The following is a 27,379-nucleotide window of genomic DNA, read 5'->3' as shown; positions in this document are numbered from 1 at the left end:
CACCCCCCTGGGTTATATGGAGACAGATGACATCCTCTTGGGTAGGATGGAGACAAAGGACATCCTTCTGGGTGGGATAGAGACAGAGGACATTCTAATGGGTGTTATGGATACAGTGAACATCCTTTTGGGTTCGATGGAGACAGAGGATATTCTCTTGGGTGGCACAGATACAGGGCACATTCTCCTTGGTGGGACAGAGACAGAAGACATCCCCCTGGACAGGATGGAGACAGAAGATACCTTTCTGGGTGGGATTGAGAAATGGGATATCCTCCTGGGCAGTATGGAGACAGCGGAGATTATTTTGGATAGGACAGGGACAAAGGACATTCTTCTGGTTGAGATAGATTCAGAGAATATCCTCCTGGGTGAGATAGAGACAGAAGACATCCCCCTGGACAGGATGGAGACAGAGGATACCTTTCTGGGTGGGATGGAGAAATAAGACTGCCTGCTGCGTGGGTTGGAGACAGAGAACATCCTCCTGGGCAGGATAGACACAGAGGACATTCTTTTAGGTGGAATGGAGAAAGAGGGCATTCTCCTGGGTGGGATGGAGACAGAGGGCATCTTCTTGGGTGGGATGGAGACATAGGACATCCTCTTGGGTGGGATGGAGACATAGGACATCCTCTTGGGTGGCATTAAAACAGGGGACATCCATCAGGGCTGATAGGAACAGAGGACATCCCCCTGGACAGAATTGAGACACAAAACATCCTCCTGGATGTGATGGAAATGGGGATATCTTCCTGGGGGGATGGAGAGAGGATATGCTCCTGGGTGGGATGAAAAAAGATAACATCCTACTAAGTGGAATGGTGACAAAGGTTATCGTTCTGATGGGATGGAGACAGAGGACGTCCTCCTGGGAGGGTGAAAGACAGAGCACATCTACCTGAGTGGAATGGAGACAGAGGAAATCCTACTGGGTGGGATAGAGACAGAGGACATCCTCCTGGGCAGGATTTAAACAGAGGATAATCTCCTGGGAGGAACAGAAAAAGACACGTGTAGAATAAAAAAAAATGTTTAGCTTTGTTTCGATTTGTTATTCACATAAATTTGTTTAGTTAAATTTGTTTAATTCGTTTTTGGAATTCGTTTCTTTTATTCAAATTCCAATCAATTCAAATTTTCTGAATTCCGATCGATTCACATTTTCAGAATTCCAACCGATTTGAATTCCATTCTAATTGCATTTTAATTGAATTCCATTCAAAATTTAATTTATTCTATTCAGAATTCAAATTTTGGATGCTGGTTATAGTTTTTCTATTACATTCTATTCTATTCTTTTATTTTCTATTCTATTCTATTTTATTCTTTTCTGTTCTATCCTAATGTATTCTATTCAAAATTCAAATTTTCGGAAAACGGTTATATTGTTATATACTTTCTATTCCATTCTATTCTTTTCTATTTGTTTATTCCATTCTATTCTATGCTATTCTTTTCTATTCTATTCTATTCTATTCTTTTCTATTCTATTCTATTATTTTCTATTCTTTTCTATTCTATTATTTTCTAATCAAATTTATTCTAGTCAAAATTCGATTTGGGAAGATGGTTATATTCTTTCTATTCTATTCCGTTGTTTTATTCTATTCTATTCTTTTCTATTCTAGTCAATTCTATTCTGTTATTTTATATTCTATTCTAAATTAATCTTTTCTTTTCTATTCAAATTTGAATTGATTCTATTTAAAATTTGGGAAATGGTTAAATTCTTTGTATTCTATTCTATTCTATTGTTTTTTTAATTCTATTCTTTTAATTTCTATTCTATTCTTTTCTATTGTATTCTTTTCTATTGCATTTGAATTCAAATTTATTCTATTTGCAATTTGAATTTCAGAAGATGGGTACCGTATATTCTTTCTATTTTATTTTCGATAGTGTTTATTCAAGTTTTCACAATACAGAATAAAGACCTTGGCATTCATTTTTAACAGTGTATAGTTTTCGTAGTTTGTGAAACATACAGTTTAGGCAAGGACAATCCGCCTCCTACACTTTAGAGGCAAGATATCAAAATCTCTAGTGTTAACATTGTCTTATCTACAATCTTGGTTGTTGATCCGTATAGCAAGCTATTCAGTGGACTCTCCGTCTTGAGCTTTACACTATACCCTGTATCCTTATGTCAGCTCCTTTGTATGAGCCCCAGAGTACGCCCCCCACGTCAGGAGACGCACGCCTCCCCAACAGGTAGTCGGGGATACCCTGCCCCCCAAACCACGGAGGGGCGCAATCCAGGTTCCACAATACCAGGGTCCCGGAGGAAGAGAAAAGGACAGAAAATGTGAGGAAGGGAAAAGGGGATCAAAGAGTTTAAGAGGCAGCAAGGGGGAGGAAAGAAGAGAGGGGGGGAGGGAGGACTCCACGCTCTCTTCTATGACGATCAGAAAAAGTCCTAGTCAGTGATTGTCCAGGGATCATTTGTTAAGTATCTGATCCATGGGTCCCATACTTTATTAACCACATGCTGACCAGCGCACAACGATATATGTCGGCAAAATGGCACGGCTGGGCAAATGGGCCTACAGGTACGTCCCCTTTAAAAAGCAGCCCGCTGCGTGCTCCATGAACGTGGGTCCCGCGGACTCGATGTCCGTCGAGTGCCTGTGATCGTGTCACGGTGAGGAAGAACAGGGAGATGCCTTTGTAAACAAGGCATTTCCCTGTTCTGCCTAGTGACATGACAGAGATCACTGCTCCCTGTCATATCCCCCCAACACTCTGACCCCTCTACACCCCAGATATCCCCCCAGCACTCTGACCCCTCTACACCCCAGATATCCCCCCAGCACTCTGACCCCTCTACATCCCAGATATCCCCCCAGCACTCTGACCCCTCTACACCCCAGATATCCCCCCAGCAAATCTGACCCCTCTACATCCCAGATATCCCCCCAGCACTCTGACCCCTCTACACCCCAGATATCCCCCCAGCACTCTGACCCCTCTACATCCCAGATATCCCCCCAACACTCTGACCCCTCTACACCCCAGATATCCCCCCAGCACTCTGACCCCTCTACACCCCAGATATCTCCCCAGCACTCTGACCCCTCTACACCCCAGATATCTCCCCAGCACTCTGACCCCTCTACACCCCAGATATCCCCCAGCACTCTGACCCCTCTACACCTTAGACAGCCTACCCTGTGTATCCATTACTCTCAGTGCCATCATGGGGCCCCCAATTTCAGGGCAGCGTGGGCTCAAGGACCAGCTGCTTTGGGGAAAGTGCAGGGGCCCACCCATGCAGCTGTGGGGGGTGGGCCCTCTCATTAAGACAGCCCTGATATAGGTCAGTTTTACTGAAACATACCTTAAAATAGTATATATTGGGGATAAGTGACCCCCGAATTTTGTCATATTGTCGACATGTTTTCCATAGGTGACATAGTTGCGAGGTCACCTTTGCATGACAGGGTTTGCAGATAATGGTGTATTTGAGTATATCTAAAGAGTTTAGAGACTGGTAATTGGTGTTTTTCTATCAGCAATCTTTTGGATAGCATACTTTTTTGGTCACAAAGATCTGCAATCCGTAAGAAGCCCTTGTTGAACCACCATTCAAAAGCAGGGGGGGCAGGGGGGGGTGGGTGAGGCCCGGGGTGAAATCCCCATTTCGCAAAAGGGGAGCTAGTGGATTGTGGGGCAATTTGAATTTCTGGGTCTTCGAGAGTCTGTCCCAAATATCTACCGACAAGGAGAGGAAGGGGCATAAAATCGTTGGCCTTTCCTTCATCAACAACCACATAATATGAGAGATTGGTTTGGGATTACAGGAATGGGATTCCATAGTCAGCTACAGTGCCTAGGGTTGCTGGGAGTGAAATTTAGTAAGTTGGGCCAGTTGGGCAGCATATAAATTTTTCTGCAGATCGGGAAGTCCTAGACCCCCCTTGTACGCCTGTTCACTCTGGGCCTCTTGTCTCCCCATATAAACTGGAGAAGCTTTTTTTGGAATGTCATCAGGTCAGATCTAATAAGCGTCACTGGTATAGTGCGAAACAAGTAGAAGATTATTGGAAGAATATTCATTTTTACTGAGTGTAGTCTGCCAAACCACGATGGAGGGTGGATTTACCATCTGGCTAGGTCCACTGTCAAACATCCATACAGAGCAGGGTAATTGTGCGAGTATAAGGTATGTAAGGAAGGGGTCAAATGTATTCCTAGGTAAGGCAGAGCTTCCGGCTCCCAATGAAATTGGTAGGATTGTTCGAGAGCTTTCTGGGTGGAGCTCTGCAAAGGGATGTTCATTGCCCTTGATTTATCATGGTTGATTTTAAGACCTGAGATTCCCGAAAATGGTTGCAGAATTGCATATAGGTTGGGGAGGGAGGTGATAGGTGATGACATAACCATCAAGATATCATCAGCAAAAAGTATGCATTTATGCTCCCTGTCTCTGCATTCTATACCCTTAAGAACTGGACAGTTACGGATTTTTATTGCAAGCGGTTCCATTGCTAGAACGAATAGCAGTGGGGATAAAGGGCACCCCTGCCGAGTTCCCCTTCGAATATCGAGGGATCGGGAGGAGTATCCCCTAAGCATCAAAGATGCCATTGGCGTAACATATAGGTTCGAAGGAGAGCCAGAAAGCGTTTGCCAAACCCAAAGCGGTATTCTTTCTATTTTAATCCATTCTATTATTTTTTATTATATTCTATTCTTTACTATTCTATTCTTTTCTATTGTATTCAAATTCAAATGTATTCTATTTGAAATTCGAATCATAGAAGATGGTTATTTTTTTTCTATCTTAGTCTATTCTTTATTTTATTTTCTTCCTTTATTTTCTATTCTATTTTTGTATACTCTTTTATTTTCTATTATATTCTTTTCTATTCTATTCTATTGTTTTCTATTCTATTTTATTCTCTTTGGAAATTGAAAAACAAATTGAAAACTATTCGGATTCGAAAACTATTCAAATCGATTTAAAAACTATTTGAATTCAAATTTTGTTTCCGTTATTTCAGATTTGTTTAAATTCTTTACTATTGTAACGAAAAATTTGTCCGGCTTTCAACTCGGAACAAAATGAACATGTCTAGATAGAAACAGAGGAAATTGGCCTGGATTTGATGGAGACAGAGGGCATCCTCCTGAAGGGGACAGAGACAGAGGACATCCTCTTGGGTGAGATGGAGACAAAGAACATCCTCTTGGGTGGGATGGAGACAAAGAACATCCTTTTGGGTGGAATGGAGTTAGAGGACATCCTCCTGGGTGGAATGATGACAGAGGACATCCTCCTGGATGGAATGGAGACAGGGGACATCCTCCTGGGAGGGATGGAGACAGAGAACATCCTCCTGGGTGGTATGGAGACAGGGGGCATCCTCCTGGGTGGAATGAAGATAGGGGACCGCCTCCTGGGTGGAATGGAGACAGGGGACATCCTTCTGGGTGGAATGGAGGTAGGGGACATCCTTCTGGGTGGAATGGAGGTAGGGGACATCCTCCTAGGTGGAATATAAACAGGGGACATCCTCCTGGGTGGAATATAGACAGGGGACATTCTCCTGGGAGGGATGGAGACAGAGAATATCCTCCTGGGTGGTATGGAGACAGGGGCCATCCTTCTGGGTGATATGGAGACAGGGGACATCCTCCTGGGTGGAATGGAGACAGGAGAAATCCTCCTGGGTGGAATGGAGACAGGGGACATCGTCCTGGGAGGGATGGAGACAGAGAACATCCTCCTGAGTGGTCTGGAGACAGGGGGCATCCTCTTGGGAGGAATGGAGACAGGGGACATCGTCCTGGGAGGGATGGAGACAGAGAACATCCTCCTGAGTGGTGTGGAGACAGGGGGCATCCTCTTGGGAGGAATGGAGACAGAGGACATAATCCTGGGTGGGAGAGAGAAAAAGGACATCTTTTTGGGAGAGATGGGGAAAAAAAGAACATCCTCCTGGGCTGGGTGAGATGGAGACAAAGGACATCCTCCTGGGTGAGATGGAAATAGTGGTCACAGTTCCTGACAATACATCCTCCTTCCTGCTCCATACAGAACTGGGATTGCATTCTTCTCATATCAGATAATTTGAGGATTCAATGTGTCAGTTTTGTATGTACAGAGAGCCATAACTAGAAGTCACATGGAGGACACACTGCCCTGCCCCCTCTGCCAATCACACCAATCATTATACAGGTCCTATAACAATGATGATGATGATATTACAGGTCCTCTTGGTGGTACAGTGATAACATAATAAAAATGATGAGGAGGAGGAGGGGGAGCAGGAGGATAATGTTTATGAAGAGTGCAATGAGGAGGAGGGGAGCAGGAGGATGATGTTGATGAGGAGTGTAATGATGATGATGAGGAGGAGGATGATGTTGGTGAGGATGAGGTGGAGGATAAGGAAGAGGATTATGACGATGATGAGGAAGAGGAGGATGATGTTGGTGAGGATGAGGTGAAGGATGATGAGGAGGAGGAGGAAGGGGAGCAGGATGTTGATATTGATGAGGAGTGTAATGATTATGATAAGGAGGGGGAGCAGGAGGATGATGTTGATGAGGAGTGTAATGATGATGATGAGAAGGAGGATGATGTTGGTGAGGATGAAGAGGAGGTGGATGATGTTGAAGAGGAGTGTAATGATGATGATGAGGAGGAGGATGTTGATGAGGAGTGTAATGATGATGATGATGAGGAGGATGAGTTGGAGGATGATGTTGATGAGTGTAATGATGATGATGAGGAAGAGGATGAGGTGGAGGATGATGTTGATAAAGAGTTTAATGACGATGATGAGAAGGAGGATGTTGTTGGTGAGGATGAGGAGGCGGATGATGTTGATGAGGAGTGTAATGATGATGATAAGGAGGATGATGTTGATGAGGAGTGTAATGATGATGATGATGAGGAGGATGAGTTGGAGGATGATGTTGATGAGTGTAATGATGATGATGAGAAGGAGGATGATGTTGGTGAGGATGAGGATGATGAGGAGTATAATGATGATGAGGAGGAGGATGATGTTGGTGAGGAGTGTAATAATGATGCTGAGGAGGAGAATGCTGTTGGTGAGAATAAGGTGGAGGATGAGGACGATGATGATGAGGAAGAGGAGGAGGATGATGATGAGGAGGAGGGGGAGTAGAAGGTTGATGTTGATGAGGAGTGTAATGATGATGATAAGGAGGGGGAGCAGGAGGATGATGTTGATGAGTAGTGACAACAAAGGAGAAATGGCGCAAAGTACCAGCCAAACATGAAAAACAATCAGGATAAAATAAAAATTATTATAGTGTCCAAAGAGACGGTATAAGACCGTAATGTATGCATATATGGGTGAATGATGGTAATGTCTAAACACATATACGCTAAGAAACTGAAGTCCCAAAATAATGGAAAGTTCAAATAAAGGTGATACTAGGCACCAGCGGCAGCTCCCTTGGGAGTAGAAGCGAAAATTCTGGAAGGCAATGGTGGAGATAAAAAGGTGCGCCAATCTAAGTGCAGTATCCAAAAAAAAACTTTATTAAATGAATATAAACATGAACGGCCAAATGGCTATTCACAATGGTTCAGTATGGATAAGGCTAAGGATAAGGATCCTGTTCTGGCTTCCGTCTTCCGGTCCCTGAGAAGATGCCAGCCTTACCTTGCTGACACCGTGGTTCTCCCGCTCCCCCCCATGCCAAAGCACCGCAGAGTACTACACATCATGGACAGCCTGCTTACATCTCCCACAGCGTTTTGCACCATCTTGGGACCCTGCACTGAGAGCTGCTGCGGTTTTGCCTATGGGCCATCTTAATGTCATTACATGCCTTATCCATACTGAACCATTGAGTAGCCATTTGGCCTTTCATTTTTATATTCATTTAATAACATTTTTTTTGGATACTGCCCCTAGATTGGCGCACCTTTTTATCTCCTGATGTTGATGAGTAGTGTAATGACGAGGATGATGTTGATGAGTAGTGTAATGACAATGAGAAGGAGGATGATGAGGAGGATGATGAGGAGGCGGATGATGTTGATGAGGAGTGTAATGATGATGATTAAGAGGATGATGTTGATGAGGAGTGGAATGATGATGATGAGGAGTGTAATGATGATGATGATGAGGAGGATGTTGATGAGGATGAGGAGAATGATGATGAGAAGATGGATAATAATTATAATACAGGATCTCTTGGTGTTGCAGTGATAATAATAGTGATGTTAATGAAGAGGATGATAATGAGGAAGAGGGATAGTGATGTAGTGGTGTAGTGGGTAGCACTCTCGCCTAGCAGTAAGAAGGGTCACTGGTTCGAGTCCCAACCACGACACTACCTGCCTGGAGTTTGCATGTTCTCTCTGTGCCTGTGTGGGTTTCCTCCGGCTACTCCGGTTTCCTCCAACAAAGACATGCTGGTAGGTTAATTGGATCCTGTCTGAATTGTCCCTAGTATATGTATGAATGTGAGTTAGGGACCTTAGATTGTAAGCTCCTTGAGGGTAGGGACTGATGTGAATGTACAATGTATATGTAAAGTGCTGCGTAAATTGATGGTGCTATATAAGTACCTGAAATAAATAAAAAAATAAGTAATATAATAATCATGAGGATGATGATAGTATAGGTTCTATAATAATTATGAGGATGATGATAATATTTCAGGACTACCTGGTAGTTCGGTGATAAAATAATAAAAACAATATAATAATGATTATTAGAATGATAAGTAATACACAGGATGATGATAATTAGTATAGTTTCTCTTGTCGGCGCAGTGACTCCTCCGGGTCGGCGGGGGGCGCTGGTTGTGAAGGGGGGCGGAGTCAGGCCTGGGGGTGTGTGATTCGGTGGGCGGGGTCTGGTGACCCTGTATCTCCAGACTGTCTCGGTGCTCCTCTGTCTCCTCAGTCATGGCTCTGCAGACATCTCTTCGTTTCCGGCCCAGCCTGGGGGCCCTCGGGGCCAGAGCCAGGTAGGTCTGGCTGTCTGCGGGCTACTGGGTGTTTTGGGGGGCCCATGTCCGTGTAAAGGGGGATATGGGGCCCCTTGTACATGTGCAAAGAATGCTAGGAGCTGGAGTCCCCCCCATCCCCGGCTTCTCTCTGGTGAGCAGTGCAGGGAATGCTGGGAGTTGTAGTCCTCCTGTGGCTTCTCTAGTGAGCTGTGCGGGGGGGGGGGGGGGTCCTACAACTCCCAGCATTCCCTGCACTGCTCACCAGAGAGAAGTTACTGTTTTTTTCTCCCTCACACGTGGCTAGGAGCCTCATATACTCCAGTCCCCATTTTCATACATCTTCATCAGAGAGAAGCAAAAGGGAGACTACATCTCCCAGCATTCTCTGCACACCAGAGAGAAGTCCCCCCCCCCCCTCTCTGGTGATCAGTGCAGGGAATGCTGGGAGTTGTAGTCCCCTGTAGTCTGGCACGTGGCCTGTGCTGGGTTGGAGACACATTAACCCCCAGCGTGCTGGCAGTGATGAGGTCAGGGTCACCTCTACCACCCCCCCCAACTGATCACCTGTACTCTGACTGAGGCACAAGGACAATTGAAGGTCGGGGGGGGTCTGTGCTTATTATGGGGGGGATCTGAGCCGTCAGTGGGTATAATGTGTCACGTGTATGTAGGACTCTTGAGATAGATAACGCTATATATATATATATATATATATATATTATAAAATTGTATTGTCACCTTGTACAGAGCACCACCAGCACTGTGTAGAGGACCCCAAGGCAGGGGGAGGATTACATGGGATCACAGCCACACTGTTCTGAAGGGGTTAATCCTTGCTGCGTTGAAGGTCCTGTGACAGCAAAATCCTGACATGGAGTTAAATGGGGATAGGGAAGGAGGGTGGACTGGGATTTCTGGCCTGGGGCCCAATATGTGATCTGTGTGTAATCATCACCGCCCCACACTTCATTACTGTATGTCACTGTGTTCTTCCTCTGTTTGTACATTGTATTGGGTACTTCAAGTACTCAGAGCATGTTCTCTTTACATCCAGTCTGATACACCCCCCCCCCCCACCTGTCATGTGATTTGCATATAAAATGTATCTAATATGATCTCAGTAATAAAAGAAGTTACAATGTAACACTTCACCTGTCCTGGGATCGCTAAACTAACACACAGGGGTTGATTTACTAAATCTGAAAAGTGCAAAATCTGGTGCAGCTCTGCATAGAAACCAATCAGCTTCCACCTTTTCTTTGTCAAAGCTTAAAGTGCAAATTTTGTAGCTGCGACTTTTAACCACTTAAAGACCGGGCCTCTTTTTTCAGACTCGGTGTTTACAAGTTAAAAACAAGTTTTTTGCTAGAAAATTACTTAGAACCCCCAAACATTATAATTTTTTTTTTCTAACACCCTAGAGCAGGGGTGTCCAAACTACGGCCCTCCAGCTGTTGCAGAACTACACTTCCCATGAAGCATTGTAAAACTCTGAAATTCACAGACATTACTAGGCATGATGGGAATTGTAGTTCGGGGTGTCCAAACTATGGCCCTCCAGCTGTTGCAGAACTACACTTCCCATGAAGCATTGTAAAACTCTGAAATTCACAGACATTACTAGGCATGATGGGAATTGTAGTTCCTGAACAACTGGAGGGCCATAGTTTGGACACCCCTGCCCTAGAGAATAAAATGGCGGTCGTTGGAATACTTTTTTTCACACCGTATTTGCACAGCGATCTTACAAGCGCACTTTTTTTGGGAAAAAATTCAATTTTTTTTTTAATAAAAAAATTAGACAACAGTAAAGTAAGCCCAATATTTTTTTAAAAAAAATATTGTGAAAGATAATGTTACGCCGAGTAAATTGATACCCAACATGTCACGCTTCAAAATTGCGCCCGCTCGTGGAATGGCGTCAAACTTTTCCCCTTAAAAATCTCCATAGGCGACGTTTAAAAAAAATTCTACAGGTTGCATGTTTTGAGTTACAGAGGAGGTCTAGGGCCAGAATTATTGCTCTAACGATTGCAGCGATACCTCACATGTGTGGTTTGACCACCGTTTTTCATATGCGGGCGCTACTCACGTATGCATTCGCTTCTGCGCGCGAGCCCGTCGGGACGGGGAGCTTTAAAAATTTTTTTTTTCTTATTTATTTTACTTGATTTTATTTATTTTTACACTGTTTTTAAAAATTGGGTCACTTTTATTCCTATTACAAGGAATGTAAAAATCCTTTGTAATAGAAGAAAGCATGACAGGTTCTCTTAAATATGAGATTTGGGGTCAAAAAGTCCTCACATTTCATATTTGGACTTTAATGCAAAAAAAAAAAAAAAAATTTTTGTCATTTGAAAAAATGACGACAAAAAAATGGCCCTTTAAGACGTATGGGCGGAAGTGACGTTTTGACGTCACTTCCGCCCTGCTATGGTATGGAGACGGGTGGGGGCCATCTTCCCCTCACTCGTCTCCATACCCAGCCACGGACAGGTCCCAATCGGCTCCGGTAAGCAGCGGAGGGCATGAGAGGGGGGTGCCCTCTCCCTCCACCGATAATGGTGATCTTGCGGCGAATCCGCCGCAGAGACCACCATTGTCGTAAACAGGACCGGCCACTGAAAAGATGGATACCTCGGTTGTGGCAGTAGCTGCTGCCGTTACCGAGATATCCATCTTTAAAGTGGCGACGTATATGTACAGGAGCCGGTCAGCAAGTGGTTAATATACAGACACTTGCCTGTCCAGGTATCCCGCGATGTTTGCACCCCTAGCAGATTTGTCCATTGGCTCTGGGTGCAGGTGCCGTCATCCTTACTAAGGCATGCGTGAGTCGCGCTGCGCTTTCTGAATGGTCCTGTCTTCTGGGACCTGTGTGTCTCCCATAAGGGGGGTGGGGGCGGGCGGTGGGGCCAGAAATTCTATAGATTGCCGCAATTGTCGTGTGGCGATCTTACACAGAAGTGGGAGGGTACCTGGTTTTGTGTCAAATAGGGCGGGGGGGGGGGGGGGACAACTGCGCTTTAGCCCACATTCACATCGGCGGCTATTACAATGGCACCATCCGAATCGGTGCACCAATTCTCAAAAGAAGTTCCTGTACTACTTTTGGTGACTTCGGAGGGCGATTTGAATAGACATCTGTGCAGAAACCCGCAGATGTCTGTTAATTCACCCCCAAAGTCGGACTGCATTGCCGGTTTGCAAATCGTGCGATTTCAGCTGAACTCGCGCGATTTCTCACCCTCAGAAATGTGAACCTAGGGTTAGTTCAACAAGCTGAAGTAAGCAGCTGATTGGCTACCATGCACAGCTGAACTCGATCTTGCACACTCCAGTTTTAGTAAATCGACCCCATTGTGTGCCATCACCCAACATGGACTTCACAAGCATGGTTGCCCGGGGTGTACACCCAGCAATCATCTTATTACCTCCTTGTGGTCTGTTGGAATATTCCATCAGAATTGTTTTATCTGTTTAATAATTCAATTGGTCCTGCCAGAAATCCAGTGAGGGGATAACTTCTGCTGCACTCTTTTATATTCCCAGTTATGAAAAATGCACCCCCCCCCCCCCCCCCAAACTTCACTGTGCTCCCTGTCTGCTATGCAACTGCACTCTCCCCCCTCCCCTCCCCCCTGAAATATTCTTCTGCTGTAATGGATTGAATTCTGTGTATACTGTCAGCGGAGTTCTGCTTAATGTTTAGTATCATACAGAATCCGCAAAGCCTTTGTAGAAGGGAAAGTTTTTCAGTGTCACCAACTCTCCCACTTCTCCTTATTTCCTGCAGTGTTTCCTGAAATGTCTGTGAACCCCCTTTACCCTCTGTGGGGTATTTTGGGCTCAGTTAACTGCCAGTTGCTATTTATAGAACACCTTGTCCGTCCCTGACCTTTTTCCCCCAGCACATCCACACCGAGTTCTCTGATCAGTTCTTCTTGGGGTAATCCTGTATTGTACTCACATTTACTCTGTAATCTGTGCCGGCAGTCTAATCTGGTTGCCGTGGGTTACTGCATGGTTAGTAAATCAGTCTGTATTACATCAGCTGTCATCCACCATCTGCACTGAGCTCTTGTATGTCAAGTGTATTTACCTTGTGGGGTGTTATGTGTGAGCGAATACAACCTGTTGTTTTCCCCCAGTGTCAACTAAAAATGAATCTATTGCCCTGTGTTTTCGGGGAGGCGGATCCAGTCCAGTCCCATTACAGTTAGGGCATTGATGCTGCAGAAATGATAGAATGGTGCTAGAAGGCCTCTGATGAGGACCATTATCTGTAATGTTCTCCTGGCAGCTCATGGTGGTCTCATGTGGAGATGGGCCCCCCCGATGCCATCCTGGGGGTGACTGAAGCTTTCAAGAAGGACACCAACCCCAAGAAGATGAATCTGGGAGTCGGAGCGTACCGAGATGACAACGGCAAGCCCTTTGTCCTGAGTAGCGTGCGGAAGGTGAGGAAGGGGATGGGAATCATTGGGCTGTATTGGCTATTACTTGGGGGGGGAATCATTGAACTGAAGCAGGTGTTCCTGGGTGGAAAAGGCAGGGAGGGGTCCTTTGGGCTCATCTATTGCTCAGTATTACTGGCAAAGGAGGGGCTTTTGTTCCAAGGGGCCTTGTCTATTCCTGGTAGCTGGGTAATACCAGCAGTGGGTGTTTATTCTGTGGGAGACAGGGTCAATAACTGGCAGTGCGGGGGTCTAATCTGTGGGAAGCTGGGTCAATAACTGGCAGTGCGGGGGTCTAATCTGTGGGAAGCTGGGTCAATAACTGGCAGTGCAGGCTTCTAATCTGCATGGAGGGGTTTAATCTGTGGGAAGCCGGAACAATAACTGGCAGTGCGGGGGGCTCTAATCTACAGGGAGCCAGGGTACCCACTGCCAGATGCTACCAGCAGTGGGGGTGGTCCAATCTGCAGGGGGCTGGGTATTACTGGTGGTGGGGGACTAATTTGTGGGGGGGGGGGGGTATAATATCACTGGAGGCCTAATCTGCGGGGAGTTTGGTATTACCAGAACATCTGGAGTGCCATAATCTGCTCACACACTGTAGGACCAGACCTGTCTGCGATGTGCATGTGGCCCCTTCATGGACAAATTAGGAACTTGGCATCATGCTGGCTCACCCAGAATTGCGCCTCATATTTTCCTGGTTAAGATTGGGGCAGGCAGAAATGAGGGGGGACTCCAGCCAATAAAATGAAGGGGAATTTATCTAATGGGGAGCAGAGACTGCAGTAAAGCCTGTGGGAGGTTCTTGCCCTTCTTGCTCCATCCAGAATTTAGAACCACGTTTGCCCCGTGTTTTAAAACTGCTCTGTTGTACACCTTAAACGTTGCCGCTCTCCTCCACCCTCCTCGGTTTCAGGGTAGAGACGATCACATGACACATTACATCTGGTTTGTTGGAGATTCACACAAATCGGTGTTCATGCTGGGACATGTATGTCAGGAAAATTTGAGTCACGCTGTCTTATAGTGATATCATACACCATCCTCCATTCTTTAATTATCTAAACTCCCGTCAGGGCACGGCCCATCTATCTTTAATTTCACAGTTTTAAAAGGGAATGATGATGTGGCTAGTTGTAGTAACCCATAGTGACCAGACTTCACCTCCCATCTGTGCTGTATGCATACCCTTGAATAGTGAACTCGGAATGCTGGGGGTTACAACATTCATTGGTGGCCTCTATGTGAGACTCTCCACCATCTGTAGACATTGCTGGAATTCTTGCAGCGTCTATGTTCTCTCCTGACTCCTGTGTCAGCTGCCACCAATCACTCCTCTGGCATGTGATAAATGCATGGCACAATCACCTGTGTGACCCAGGGGCCCACTGTCCCCTCATAACCCTGGAGGAGTGTTTAAACTCTAATCCTTTTATGGGGCAGACATAGCTGATAACGGTGTGGGCATTGATCACTGTGCTGCACTCTGTACCTGCCGTGTGTGTGCCAGGAAATCTGTTTGATCTCTAAATCAAAGATGCAGAACAAATACAGAGAATGGCGAGAATCTAGCTTCATACAAAGAGCTAGAACTTGCCCTCCTCCAATCTAAGGTGTGCTGTAGGTGCCAGAGGCTGCCAATATAGCGCAGCACTGAGAGAGTACTGTGTATAGCATGGTGCTGAGAGGGACAGTGTATGGTTAAGCGTAGTGCTAGGAGGCATGGTGTATGTTAACAGTGTAGCGTAGAGACTCCATTTTAATGCATGTCCAGCCACAGATTTGAATAGTGGAGACAGGCTGGAACCATCTATCAGTTTTTTACCATTCGGGGCTTCATTAAAGAGATTTTCTCTTGCTTTCTGTGCTGGTGACAACAACTTCACCAAAGTAGGAGAAGAATTATGGACACAAACGCACCCTCTGCACAACGTTCCATGAAGAGTAATTCTTGGTTTACATAGATTAATATGCGTTTGGTAGTCAGAGGTTGTGGCTGGTGCTCGGTGCTATAATTTTGGCACTGGCAGTCTCCCTTGGGCCCAATAATATAGCATGGGTAATGGTACTTTCTGGGAGGCCCAGTTCTGTGGCAGTCCTGTTCTGGTGTTCAACAGTAAAATGTGGGTACTGGTATTCTCTGGTAGGCCAAATGGGATAATTTTGAGTATTTTTTGGTATACGCAATGGTATAATTTTGGTACCGGTGCATTCAAATAAGCCCTATGGTTTCATTTGGGCACTGGTAGTCTTCTGTATGCCTTCTGGTATAATTTGGGTACTGGTACTCTCCGGTCTACCCTATGCTATAGTTTGGGCACTGGTAGTCTCCAGTTGCCCCGATTACATATAACTTCTGTATGCCCTATGGTATAATTTGGGTACTGTTCATCTTCTGTAGACCTTATGGGTATAATTTGGGCTCTGGTAGGACCAAAGCTATCATTTGGGTACTGGCGTTCTCCGGTAGGCCTTATGGTATATTTCGGGTACTAGTAATCTCTGGTAAGCCTTATGATCTATGGTTATTTTGGCACTGGTAGGCCCAATCCCCTGCTGGCTCTAATGTTGTCCATAGCAGTTCTCTCTATAGCCATCGCTAATGTTGCATCTTTCAGGCGGAGGCTCAGTTGGCAGCCAAACATCTGGACAAAGAGTACCTGCCTATTGGAGGACTGGCGGACTTTGCCCGGGCATCAGCTCAGTTGGCACTTGGGGACAACGCGGAGGTGGTTCAGTCTGGCAGGGTAAGTCTTAGATTGATAAAATGTATCTTCCCATATACTGGGACAGTGCTGATTGTGGCCTATTTCAGGACATGGACTGTATTAGTGGTAATTGTCCCTGATCCCTCTTCCCTGGCAAAGACTATTGCAGACATTGCTTAAAGGGAGCAGCCATTGGAGAGCTCATCCGAACAGTACTTATTCCTGTGTTGACAATTCCTATGAGTTCTGGATGGCTTTCCTGCAGTTTGATGCCACAAGGGTTATTGCCCACTTGAACCCGCTAATCTGTATGTGGGCATCTGTCATACTCGGATGGGGAGGTGGTGGGTGCCTACCAAGAATGACAAGCAGCTCACAACTGTACATAGTCGGGAAGTGGATGGGCCTGTCAAGAATGGTGGGTGGGCCAAACCTGTACATAGCTGGGGGAAGGAGGAGTCTGACAATGGTGGGCCGGTCACAACTGCGGTAGACATGGTGTAGAAAACCAAATGTAAAGTATTTTGTGAACTAAACACAGATATCATCTGATAGTTCCTTCATTGTCCTGTGTTCAAAGATTCTGGTCACACCAATACTGTTTCTCTACACCAGGGGGCACCACTTCTAGATTAATAAGCAGGAAAGATCCTCCTGTGAGCCTCCATAATTCCTGACAGCATGGATCAGACCAGACATCACTTCCCCTCCAATGTGTGTAAAGGAAACTGGATTATTTTCTTTGAAAAAAAAAACACCTAATATGAGAAGGCTCTAATGGAAGCAGCCAATTGTTGGTTCTCCACCCTCAAGCCACTCCCAAGGCTGGGGCTCCCAGAGCTTCCATGGTAGCTTAAGCGCACGGTTATTAGCTCTGAAAGTCTGGTGTGTGTGTGTGTGTGTGTGTGTGTGTGTGTGTGTGTCTGGAAGTGAATTGTGTTCTCTTCTGTCTCTCTTCAGTATGTCACAGTGCAGACCATCTCCGGAACCGGATCTCTGCGGATCGGAGCCAACTTCCTGGTGAGTGAGATGACCGTGATTATGGTGACTATGTGGGTCCAACAAGGTAATTTTGGTATTTTAAATAAAGTAATCCCCCTGCTACAATGTGTTTTGTGATTAGGGCTTCATGTACATGGGACGTTTTTAAAACCTCTCTTGAACGATTTAACTTGACAGATAGTAACCCACATTTTAAAACGTCAGTTTAGAAGCGTTAAAAAAAAAAAAAAAAAAAATCTTTTTAATTTTTGAAAAAAAAAGCCTGTAAACGAAAACGCGTTACCACGTTTAGAAGCGTTTGGCACTTGCAATGCCTGTAAACTCAGCTTCTGAATGCATTTTTTTTGGCATCCCAAAAAATGCCTCTAAACTCAACTGCCTAAAATCTGCTATATAACTTGGTATGACTCTATAATCTAATCACAGAAATCCATATAATGCATGCATAGTTTGTATAGCTTTCCAAAAACAATAATATTTGTAATAATGAAGAAAATTTCTTTTAAAGTGCAATTGATCGGTGCTTTGTGCAAAACAATCCTTGGTATAAACGATGGGTTCTTTAAAATGTGGTTGATGACAATCTTCAAAAGTACCAAGCCTTGCTCCCCTCCCATGTGGAGAAAAATAATCTTCCTCCTAGGATGGGGAAACAAGCAGGCTAACAAGTGACAGTGTGGACAGCTTATGTTCAAAAAGTATGTAAAATGTATTATTTATCAACAATATGATCACCTAAAATGGGTCATGGGTATATAAACCCCCAGATAGGGAAACGCACAGAACCACTAGTGCATAGCATGCAAACATACAAAACCACAAACTTAAAACCCAAAACATAAACAAAATTGTCTGGACAGCAAGCATACTGACACACGTGGTACTGCCACGGCCAATGGCCATATAACTGTATCAAAAAGGGACTTCCTAGGTCAGTGATGGCGAACCTTGGCACCCCAGATGTTTTGGAACTACATTTTCCATGATGCTCAGCTACACTGCAGAGTGCATGAGCATCATGGGAAATGTAGTTCCAAAACATCTGGGGTGCCAAGGTTCACCATCACTGCCCTAGGTGGTACTCCCGCGTGTCAACCCCTTGGAGGCTCGAGCTGGAGGAGAATGCACAAAGCTCACAGACAGCTAAGTAGACTGCTGATGGTCCTATGTGTGCTAGGTACCAGGTGGATCTCAGTCAGTCAGTCTTTGAGGACAATTACACAAATGTCCGCCGTGATTACCGAATTCTTGTGTAATCAAAAAGTGATCAGTATAATTGGCTGGTGGCAACTGGGTAGAGCCCTGGGATGAGGGAGGGTGTGCAAGTGCTAGGGTCAACCATCAGGTGTCTCATGCATCGATAACAGTCAGAGGAGTGGAGAGTAGTGATTTACATATGGGAACTCAGCCCGTTGCGTCACGTTCGCTCTTAGGAATGCAGATTGCGGTGTCAAGTTCCAGAGTGGTGATTTCACATGCCCACATACAAGGGAATATTATTGTAAGTGCATTTTTTTTTCCCAATGAATAATGGAATTATGCTAAGGAATCCTTCTGGTTCTATTTCCCTATATCCATGTGAGGAGCTTTAATCCACATGCTGGAATACTATGATAGAAGTGATAAAACTATTGCTCGGAGAACAAATCTTTTTCAAAACAGGCGATTAACCTATTATGAGCTGTTGAGTGTGGGCACATAGGAGGGGAGCATGGTTTGGCACTTTATTGACGACACCAATATTTGGAGATTGTCATCAGCTACATTTTAAAGTACTTATTTTATACCAAGGATTGTTTTTGCACAAAGCACCGATTGCACTTTTAAAATTTTTTTCATTTATTATTACAAATATTTATTTTTGGAAAGCTATACAAACTATGCATGCATAATGATTTCTGTGATTTTAGATGATAGAATCATGCCAAGCTGTATAGAAGATTGAACATTTATTATTTGTTGAGACAGCCCTGGTTCCACATACCAATAGATCTTAAAGGTAATTTTGGTACTCCTCACTAAATGACTCTTGAGTGGGGAACGAATCCTCTGCCCTGGAAATGAGCGCAGGCATAGAAGTAACAGAAATCATATCTGCAGCTCCTAGAGTGTTGTAGTGCATGCATCGCTATACAGGTCAGGTACAGTTCAGATGTGTCAGGAGATGGGAGTGAAGACTTTCTGGTGGAATGTGTCTTGCTCATCAACATAAAGCAAACAAGGGGGCACTCTGATGGAACTGTCCACATGAGGAGACCCCCGATGGATGATGGGACTGGGCACATGGAGGTGGATTCCCCCCCCCCCCCCAGATGGATGGGACTGTCCAAAATGTATTAGATAGTTTTTAGAAGTATTTTGTCCTTCAAATTGTTTTTATATTCCCTGATCCATTGACCTGGAATATCTCCTCTGTGTCATGACTGCAATATTCAGTCCAGTCAAACTAATTTCTAGATTTTCTTTCACAGCAAAGATTCTACAAGTTCAGCCGTGATGTGTATCTGCCCAAACCGTCCTGGGGTAACCACACTCCCATCTTCCGGGATGCTGGGCTGGAGGTCAAAGGTTATGGCTATTATGATCCAAAGACCTGTGGGTTTGACGTTACTAATGCTCTGGCTGATATCTCTGTAAGTGGAATCCCATCCTGCACCCTGTCACTCGTGTGCTCTCTCCATCCCCTATACCCAACCCTCACCCCTCATTTTCCCCGCCACCCCATTCTGCACTTTGTAGTCATGGTTTCAGAAGACATTTGTTTCTCTGACAGAAAATCCCAGAACAGAGCATCATTCTGTTCCACGCCTGCGCTCACAACCCCACCGGAGTGGATCCTCGCAAGGAGCAGTGGAAGGAGATTGCTGCCATCGTCAAGGTATTTTTCTTCTACCCTGATCACTATTAGTGTTGTGTAGATCCTTTTTTGTTTATAGGTAGAAACAACAAATTATAAATTGGTAATCCATTGAAAATTTAACCTAAAGTTTGTAAAGTAGCAAGACTTTTTTTTTTTTTTTTTCTATGTTCTGCTTACTACTTGTCCATTGACGGACATTGCAGGCAGCTTCTGAGCTTTCCTTATTTGGGTGGGGGAAGGAGAGCTGGGATGCAGGGGTTGGCTGTGGGGGAAGACTGGTGCAGTGGGGGTTGGGATGATGAGTTTGCAGAGTACATTGAGAGAGTGACATGAGAAGTCTGCTGGGTAGATTGGGGTAGTAGGAGGTGTGTGTGTGTGCATTAAAAGGGGTAGGGGTTGTGGGGTAAATTGGTTTTTGTGTGTGTGACATGAGGAGGCTGCAGGTTAGACTGGAGTAGGGGGGTAATTGAGTATTTGGTTGTGGGGGAGGAGTCTGTGGGATAGTTGGGGTTTCGCTAAAACTTTATTCTGAGGAAGGAAAGTTTATTTTGTTCACCTTCCAGAGCCGCCGCCTCTTCCCGTTCTTCGATATGGCTTACCAAGGCTTTGCCAGTGGAGACATAGACAGGGATGCTTGGGCCGTGCGCCATTTCATCCAGGAGGGTCATAATGTGGTGTTGTCCCAGTCATATGCCAAAAACATGGGGCTTTATGGTGAGTAATATGAATTTGCTACATGGCAAGTATTGCAAATCAATCTGAAACAGAAACTGCTTGTATTTGCTGAGAATCTGGTTCTGGCTCCATAATGCTCTGAGTCTATAGTAGGCATCTGGGTGGAGTCAGGACTTCTGGATGCTGCAGAATATATTTGACAAGCTGGCACTAGCTGTATGCTCTGAATAAGTGGAAACTCTGCTGATTCTAGGCTACCTTCCTCCCTCCAGGTGAACGTGTTGGTGCTTTCACTGTGGTGTGCAGCGATGCTGATGAAGCGAAAAGGGTGGAGTCTCAGCTGAAAATCCTGATTCGTCCCTTGTACTCCAACCCTCCTCTGAATGGGGCAAGAATAGCAGCAGCAATCTTGAATCAGCCAGAGCTGCGCAGCGAGTGGTACGCTAGACCCATCACCCTCCTTCCCTTTGTCTCTGTCCTGTGAATACATTTACACCAACACTTTTTTTTTTTTTTCTCCCCTACAGGCTGCAGGAGGTAAAGGGGATGGCTAATCGCATCATCAGCATGCGAGAGCAACTGGTGTCAAACCTGAAGAAGGAGGGCTCCATTCACAGCTGGCAGCACATCAGTGACCAGATCGGCATGTTCTGCTTCACCGGCCTGCGCCCAGAGCAGGTGAGCTGCCGGTGTCTCTGGATTCTGATTGGTGAAATTTATCCCCCCACTAGTTTTTTGGATAGGTGGAACATGGCGTCAGTAAGAGAACCTGTAGGTGGGGATGTGGGCATCGGTAAAGGGAATCTGTAGGTGGGTCCACTGATATTATGTGGAGTATTGTTTTGCCAGGCCAACACTCCCATCAACCACAGCACCACTAATGTGTGAACTTACAGACTATTATGAAGGCTGTGCAAATTGTGGCAGCCAATCAGAACAGCTAATGTGTTGGCGCTTGCTTACAGATTGACAGCTTCTGTATAAGCCAGTTTTCCTGTGACAATGCTGGTTCAATCAACCTATGGCAACGTGTACTACTGCAGTAACTTGTAGGGTATCTGGCAGATCTAAGTTTAACTTGGCTCATTTCAGGGCCCATTCAGATCTGCGTCTTGAGGTCCATGAATGCATTGTAGTGTCATTCAATGGCACCCCAGTCTACTAGGGTAATGCACCTCTGACCCTGGCTGTACATATTTGTTAGGATTATTAAAATGAGCTCATACTTTGTATACAGTAGAGGGAAATTTTGTCCTCACTGACTGCCTCTGTTGGTGCCACACACCTCTTCACGTTGCCGGAAACAATAGATTGATAAATGGTGTCGTTGTATCTGTGATGGAACGCCTAGCACCCAGTTTGGATGCTTCCGCCAAGATACAGCTTCCTCCAGTCTGGAACCAGGACCCAGGTATTTATAGCTGAGCACCTAAAGAACTAGACACTAGCTCAGGTGCAAACTGGAACTCGCTTTAGTGTAATTTCTTCTCCTTCTCCTCCAACAGTAATTAAACCGTAAGCTATCTAGTCAAATAAAAACAAGCCTAGGTGACTTGGTGCCCACCCAGACTGTTCGGCACCAGTTTCCCAGTAAGAAGACCTAGGGCTTCCCAAATCACTAAAGCAGGGGTCTGCAAACATTCTAAGCAGAGGGCTGGTTAATTGTCTTTCAGACTCTAGGAGGGCCGGACTGTGGGAAATTTTCCTGGTATTTGGGGGAGGCATAGTGCCCCATTAGTGGTATCGGTGGGAGAAATGGTGCTCCGTTGTCGGTGTCAGATGGCAGAATAGTGTTTCGTATCAGTGGGATGAATAGTGCTCCAAGGGCCAGATAAATGCAAGCAAAGGGCCGCAGTTTGGAGACCACTGCACTAAAGTATTAGCAGACAAAACAATAGGTGACTCAACAATTCGAATTCACACCTAGGAGGCATATAATGGGGAAATGATGCCATGGGAGAAAGATGCCTTAGTAAACAGATTATAGCAGGAGACCCCAGCATTGGGTTGTTTTGAGCTGATTATATTAACATCTGCTCTGAGTCTGTGACCAAACTAGCAACAACTGCTTTAGACAAAGGCCCCAAATCTGTATTCAGGTCCTAGATTCTCAGGGTCTGTGTGTTTTGGGTAGACAAGGACCTAAATCCGAAGCAAGACCACTCCAAGGGTCCCCCAGGGACACTCCTCCCAAAAATAGAGCCCCTCTCAAAAGCCAGGGCCCATAGTAGGCAAGTGGCCACCCTGCAGTCCCCCTTCAAAAGCCCCTGTCCTGGTTGGGTCAGTCACAGTATCCATAGCAACCAGTGCACAATTCTTATTTCTCTTTTATAATATTGTAATCTTCTGTCCCCAGGTGGAGCGTCTGATGAAAGAATTCTCCATCTACATGACAAAGGACGGCCGCATCTCTGTAGCTGGTGTCACTTCAGGAAATGTCGGCTATTTGGCACACGCCATCCACCAAGTCACCAAATAAAGAGGAAGGAGCCTTCATCCAAAGCACTTTTCCCTGTTGTCCTGTCTGGGGTGCAGAGAACTTTACACCCTCATAATTAGCACTTTTCATCCCCCTAGAACTGTTACTGACCCCCCCGTGTTCCCTGTGTGTGAGATTGACCTTGTAGCTCTGGAAGATGAAGCCAGATTTGATGAGATGGCAGGCGTCCGCTGATCATAGAAAACCATTTTCTCCACCTTTTTTAAAGATCATGTGACCTCAGTCTGAAGTCTCCCATCTCCCCATCTGCCGGTCTCAGGGCACAGGCATGGGAGGAGGGAGCTTTGAATGTATTTGCTTCAATAAAGTCCATCTGGGAATCTCAGCTTTCTGTGTCGCCTCTGATTTACTATCACCCAGCCCCCCCCCCCCCCCCCCCCCCCTTTATACTCTTCTCTGCCAGCTCAGCTTTGTTTGGTAGTCAAAACCCAACCTATAACACTGGGAAGCTCTCAAAATCAACAGCTGATCATGGGTGGTGGAGGCATTCCCTGCCCCACATGTATACAAGGGACCTGATGCATATGTTTGGCAGTGGCCTGGCGGGATAGCTCGGGTGTGGGTTCAAACTCCATCTCAGCTCTCCATACACGCTGGATGGGTCTTTAAGCAGCTGCGGTAAAGATGCAGGAAAACGTTACCCCATTGTGCAATTTGTGAAGGAACAGTGGCTCCTGCCTCCTTCAGAGCCTGTGTACACCACTAACATTGCACCCATGGAGGGATACAATACAGGACTGATTGTATACAATGTGTGGGGTTTTTTTTTTTTTTTTCCCCTCACTGGAGGAGAATTCAGTATAAAAAGATACAATAATGGAACACTGTTTCAGACACCATAGTTTTCCTGTCCTTCACCACATGAGCATGCAATGGCTTAGCTCAGTCCTCTCCTTTCCCTATTGGACAACTCCCAGCTAGAGTAATAAATTGACCTCCCCTGGACTGCCCTGTGTGTGTGTGTGTGTGTATCTCACACACAGTAAAGTAGTGCTACCGGTATGTGTAAAAAAAAAAAAAAAAAAAAAAAAAAAAAAAAGTGTGTGTTTATATATTATACAATTATAATGTGTGTGCAAATCTCTCAAATAAATCCTACATATAAATGAATAGTCCATAAAATGAAAAAGTAAAGTAATGAAACCTGAAAAACTCTTCTTGTGATCAGTGTATCCACACAATTTCACCACAGTGCTTGTTTGTTCGTCCTCAAAAGGAGTGCACACCACCACCAGTAAAAATGCGCGCTCGCCTCCCAGATGAGTCAAAACTCCTATGCGGATCTCCCCACAAGCTCTTTGCTCTTGCTTCCTCTTCCCAATCAATGGCGGGTAATCCAGATGGCTCTTTTCTTAATGGTAACTCAGCTCATTCACATCCAAAGAAACGAATCGCCTCCCAGCTTGGCTCAAGATTCCATGAGTTCAGGACATGTAAATAAGTATAGAGACCATAGTGTTCTCCGTATACAAATTTATTCAAAGCCCCCAGACAAGTTGCACTTACAAGATAAAAGCTTTTAAAATCACATATAAACCTCCAGAGTAGCACCGCTGTGTCCACATACACAGTGCCTGGCTGAACGTCACTATCAGCTCCTCCCTTCTATAGGGCTAGGTTTTTTTTTTTTTGCTTTGAAGTGTAAATGTGAGGTCTTTTTGACCCCAGATCTTGCAAAATAGAGGGCCTGTCATGCTTCTGTTTATTACAAGGGGTGTTTGCATTCCTCGTAATAGGAATAAAAGTGATTAAAAAAAAAAAAAAAAAATTTAAAGAGACAGTGTACAAAAAAAAAAAAGCAAAGCGCCCGGTCCCTCTGAGCTTGCGTGCAGAAGAGAACGGATACGTAAGTCACACGCCAATATGTAAACTGTGTTCAAACCACACACGTGAGTTATCACCGCGATTGTTAGAGTGAGATCAATAATTCTAGCACAAGACCTCTAACTCTAAACAGGTAACCTGTAAAAATGTTTAAAGCATTGCCTATGGAGATTTTTAAGTACCATAGTTTGCGCACACTTGTGGAATGGCAACAATTTTAAAGCATGACATGTTTGGTATCTATGCGTAACCGCTTTCAAATTAGCCCAATTTTTTTTTTTTTTTTTGTAAAAATTTACGGTTTTCTCTTGAGTATTTTTTCCAAAAAAAAATCGGTTTGTAAGACCGCTACACAAATATGGAGTGACGTAAAATATTGCAATGATGTCCATTTTATTCTCTAGGGTCTCTGCTAAAAATAAATAAAAAAAGTTTGGGGATTCTAAGTAATTTTTGAGCAAAAAAAAACACAGATTTTAACTTTGAAACAACAAATGTCAGAAATAGGTCTGGTCCTTAACTGGCTAGGAGGATCCTTTAACCACTTTTCGGTGAAGCCACAAATGGAGAATTACGGTAAGTATCTGGATTTCTGGTTTCCGGTTTCCTGGCTATGTTTAGTTGGCACACAATGGGATCCGATTGGAGAGGGAGAAGCACAGAAAATGCTGCTGAATAAGGTTTAATTTGGCTGAGAGGACTGAAGGGCCCCTGACTTGCTTAGGAGCCGGGGCCACATCTACATTATCTTGTTGGGAAGAGCTTCAGTTTGCGCTTTTCCAAAACCAATGCCTTAGGTTTGATTCACACCTATGCATTTTTAGTGCATTTTGCAGATTTGCTCTACAGAACATGTTCCATAGGAAATCATGTTAAATGGGCTGTAGTGAAAATCTGCAAAATGCAAAAAGCACTAAAAATGCATAGGTGTGAATCAAGCCTCAGACCACATCTCTTTGCCATAATGCCCAATGAGCCTGGGAAGACAGAGAGAGACCTTCAGTGTGTGTGTATATGTATATGTGTGTGTGTGTGTGTGTGTATATATGTGTATATATATATATATATATATATATATAATCTCTCTCACAAAAGTGAATATACCCCTCACATTTTTGTAAATATTTTTATATTTATATCTTTTCATGTGACAACACTGAAGAAATGACACTTTGCTACAATATAAAGTAGCGATTGTACAGCGTAAATTTGCTGTCCCCTCAAACTAACTCAACACACAGCCATTAATGTCTAAACCGCTGCCAACAAAAGTGAGTACACCCCAAAGTGAAAATGTCCAAACTGGGCCCAATTAGCCATTTTCCCTCCCTGGTGTCATTTGACTCGTTAGTGTTACAAGGTCTCAGGTGTAAATGAGGAGCAGGTGTGTTAAATTTGGTGTTATCACTCTCTCATACTGGTCACTGGAAGTTCAACATGACATTTCATGGCAAAGAACTCTCTGAGGATCTTAAAAAAAAAGAAGAATTTTTGCTCTACATAAAGATGGCCTAGGCTATAAGAAATTGCTAAGACCTTGAAACTGAGCTGCAGCATGGTGGCCAAGATCATACAGCGGTTTAACAGGACAGGTTCCACTCAGAACAGGCCTCGCCATGGTAGACCAAAGAAGTTGAGTGCACGTGCTCAGCATCATATCCAGAGGTTGTCTTTGGGAAATAGACGTATGAGTGCTGCCAGCATTGCTGCAGAGGTTGAAGGGGTGGGGGGTCAGCCTGTCGGTGCTTAGACTATACGCCACACACTGCATCAAATTGGTCTATATGGCCGTCATCCCAGAAGGAAACCTCTTCTAAAGACGATGCACAAGAAACCCCACAAACAGTTTACTAAAGACAAGCAGACTAAGGACATGAATTGCTGGAACCATGTCCTGTGGTCTGACGAGACCAAAATGAACTTATTTGATTCAGATGGTGTCAAGCATGTGTGGCAGCAACCAGGTGAGTACAAAGACAAGTGTGTCTTACCTACAGTGAAGCATGGTGGTGGGAGTGTCATGGTCTGGGGCTGCATGAGTGCTGATGGCGCTGGGCAGCTACAGATCATTGAGGGATCCATGAATGTCAACATGTACTGTGACATACTGAAGCAGAGCATGTTCCCCTCCAGTATCCCAACATAACGACCCCAAACACACCTCCAAGACGACCACTACCTTGCTAAAGAAGCTGAGGGTAAAGGTGATAGACTGGCCAAGCATGTCTCCAGACCTAAACCCTATTGAGCATCTGTGGGGCATCCTCAAATAGAAGGTGGAAGAGCACAAGGTCTCTAACATCCACCAGCTCTGTGATGTCATCATGGAGGAGTGGAAGAGGACTACAGTGGCAACCTGTGAAGCTCTGGTGAACTGCATGCCCAAGAGTTAAGGCTTTGG

The 27,379-nt window shown here is 44.9% G+C and overlaps 1 protein-coding gene across 1 annotated transcript; it reads left to right on the top strand.

Moving 5' to 3' along the window:
* The first annotated feature begins 8,804 nt into the window (after window positions 1-8,804).
* GOT2 (glutamic-oxaloacetic transaminase 2) lies at window positions 8,805-23,479 on the top strand. Its single transcript, XM_073605640.1, has 10 exons — window positions 8,805-8,964; window positions 13,253-13,409; window positions 16,028-16,156; window positions 17,078-17,137; window positions 19,591-19,752; window positions 19,893-19,997; window positions 20,543-20,693; window positions 20,927-21,092; window positions 21,182-21,332; window positions 23,011-23,479. The coding sequence occupies exons 1-10, from the start codon at window positions 8,903-8,905 to the stop codon at window positions 23,131-23,133; spliced, it is 1,266 nt and encodes a 421-aa protein (XP_073461741.1). The 5' UTR covers window positions 8,805-8,902; the 3' UTR covers window positions 23,134-23,479.
* Window positions 23,480-27,379: the final 3,900 nt, after the last annotated feature.

This window comes from Aquarana catesbeiana, linkage group LG11 (genome assembly GCF_042186555.1).
Source record: "Aquarana catesbeiana isolate 2022-GZ linkage group LG11, ASM4218655v1, whole genome shotgun sequence".
Taxonomy (NCBI): Eukaryota; Metazoa; Chordata; class Amphibia; order Anura; family Ranidae; genus Aquarana; species Aquarana catesbeiana.
This window is presented reverse-complemented; position numbering and strand designations above follow the sequence as displayed.